The 2,500-nt window shown below is 41.6% G+C and overlaps 1 protein-coding gene across 3 annotated transcripts in view; it reads right to left on the bottom strand.

Moving 5' to 3' along the window:
* LOC138983617 (cyclic AMP receptor-like protein A) overlaps nt 1-2,500 on the bottom strand; it is a 23,728-nt gene that overhangs the window by 3,725 nt on the left and 17,503 nt on the right. For all 3 annotated transcript variants that reach the window (XM_070356893.1, XM_070356892.1, XM_070356894.1), the window contains exon 11: nt 1,085-1,132. In XM_070356893.1, the coding sequence (XP_070212994.1) occupies nt 1,085-1,132 (48 nt within the window). The remainder of the gene's footprint in view (nt 1-1,084; nt 1,133-2,500) is intronic.

Here is a 2,500-nt window from a genome sequence, read left to right on the forward strand (position 1 = left end):
AATGCAAGCGCCTGTTCTTGACAATTTCCCTCTAATCTAAATATAAAATCAGTGCAATTTCCTGGGTCGGGCTTTGCCACAGACACTCACGGTTTGGCCTGTAGGTAAAATGTACAATGTATTTTCTGATTTGTGCACAAAAGCTTTTTTTCTTTTTTCTTTTTTTTAACATAACAATGTTTAATGTCACTGTATGTTTAAAAGACCATGGTCATATTTGTAAAAAAAATGTTAAATTAGAAAATAAATAACATTTTGGTTCATGATTTTTCCTACACCTGTGCTAAAAATAAGAAATAAAAATGTCGGGTATATAAGTCACTCAAATACAGCTAGGTATGAATGGCTCGGTTTGAGTTTGTTGCAGTTGACCCTGCACAATGCGACATATCATGTTTTTGTTGAACAATTTTGACGTCACCCCTCCCATAGGGTGACGTATTTCACAACTTCCTGTGTTACACAAACTCTGTGATGACCAATTTTGACGTCACCCCTCCCATAGGGTGACGGATTTCACAACTTTCTACAGATGAACAATTTTGACGTCACCCCTCCCATAGGGTGACGGATGTCACAACTTCCTGTGTACACAAACTGATGACGTATTTCACAACAAAATGGCGCTGCCCATGGTCAACCTCGAAACTATCCGTATAGAATGGGGGCGTCCTCGCCCCCATAATAATTATGTTGGCCTAAACATCAACACTGAACTGAAAAAACATGTTACCGAATTCTGGCTGCCCGAAACATGTCGACCGAGATGGCGCTGTCTCGGTATCATACGTACACAGGTAGGTCCCACTATACGATTTGGGGAAATAACTCCGTCGGGTTTGTAACGGTTGTGAAAGAGTGACTTCCCTTGCTTTTCCTCTGACAAATAACTTCACACGTGCTCCTGTCAACGTGTGTCCGACACACCCCTCGCTAGTGATTGGCCCCTCCAATGTTTGTCCGAGTAAAAAGCAAGGGCATTCACTCTCTCCAACCCATACACACCGGACAGAGTTTTTACACATAATTATCAAGAAACACCAAGCATCCAAAACAAAACATTAGTCTTTCTTTCCATACCTACCTGAGCGCGTGTCGTTTCGGGGTCATAGGTACCCGCCCAGTTTGATGCCTGAAAACATAAAACAATCGTGTCAGTGGTTTTTAAATTGTATTTGATTTAATTCATCAGATGAATTATTATTGACGAGGGACGAGTGCGTTTAACAATCAATCGTGAGATCTACATAATTATCTCTTGCGGGTTGTGAATCAGAGTGTCTTGCTTTACACTTTCAACCCCACCTATGTTGACCAATTTTTTTTTTTAAGCCGAGACCAGCTGTGCTGCAGCAGGTCACTCAGAATTGTAGTAACTGTGTAGTCAGTAACTGTGTATCAACACGCTGGAATGCAGGCGTTAGATGGACGTTACAGGAAGCGACTGAAGCTAACAGTCTGAGCTGATATATCCGCACCTGGTCAGATAGAGCCATATGAGTGGGTACGGATATATCCGTACCTGGGAGACAATGAGTTAATTGGGAGACCTACTTCGACTGCCATTACTCAGTCCATAGGTAAGTTAATTTTCTTGACAACTACCTCGTATTCAGAAGGCAAGATCAATTGACAGACAGGAAGACTCACATGTAGACAAGAAGAGATAACACAGTCGCATTATAGACAACGAGATAAGGGTAGGATACAGGCAGACAGACAGACAGGCATAGGCAGCCTGAAGGTCGAACAGATAGACAGACTCGTACGCAATTTAGGCCCAAAAAAAATAGGTCTGTTTACGGTAACATAGGGTGAAAAAATAGGGTCGGTAGGTCGGCTTTTTTTTTTTTTTTTTTTTTTTTTTCTCCCCTCTCTGATGTTTCACAGTTCATTTCTTCTCATCAATCCCTGTTTTTGCCCAACATAACTATAAACAGTACTTTGAGCTTACCTCCCTTCTGTCGTCTGCTGTTTGAGCGCAAACAGCTCTATTTTGGATGCGGTGGTTTTTTTTTCAGACGATCCAAAAAAAAGATTAGGGTCGGGCCTAAAAACTAGGGTCGGTCGGGTTACTGTAAACAGACCTATTTTTTTGTTTGTTGTTGTGCCTTAATTGGCTGGCAGACTAACAAGCACTCTAACACATGTTTAAAAAACAAAGGATTACTGTACTCACCGATACTTCTTCTTCTTCTTCAGCGTTCGACGTACTCACCGATACAAAGACGACACAAGACGATAACGAATTTTCGCTTCTGGAAGCTTCATCAGGAAAAACAAGAACACAAAAGACAACACAAAGCAGACGCAACACGGAACGAACAAGGTTTGAAAGAAAATGGAGGGGAAACACGCAAAAAGGGGAAGGAACTCTAGGAACGGAAATGAATGAAAGGGGAGAGAAGTGGTTGGATGATGTCAAGGGCACAGGCATACAGACTAAACGTAATACACATTTACTATGTGAACATACACATGAACTCTAACACATACCGAC

Source organism: Littorina saxatilis, linkage group LG13, assembly GCF_037325665.1.
Source record: "Littorina saxatilis isolate snail1 linkage group LG13, US_GU_Lsax_2.0, whole genome shotgun sequence".
Classification (NCBI taxonomy): domain Eukaryota; kingdom Metazoa; phylum Mollusca; class Gastropoda; order Littorinimorpha; family Littorinidae; genus Littorina; species Littorina saxatilis.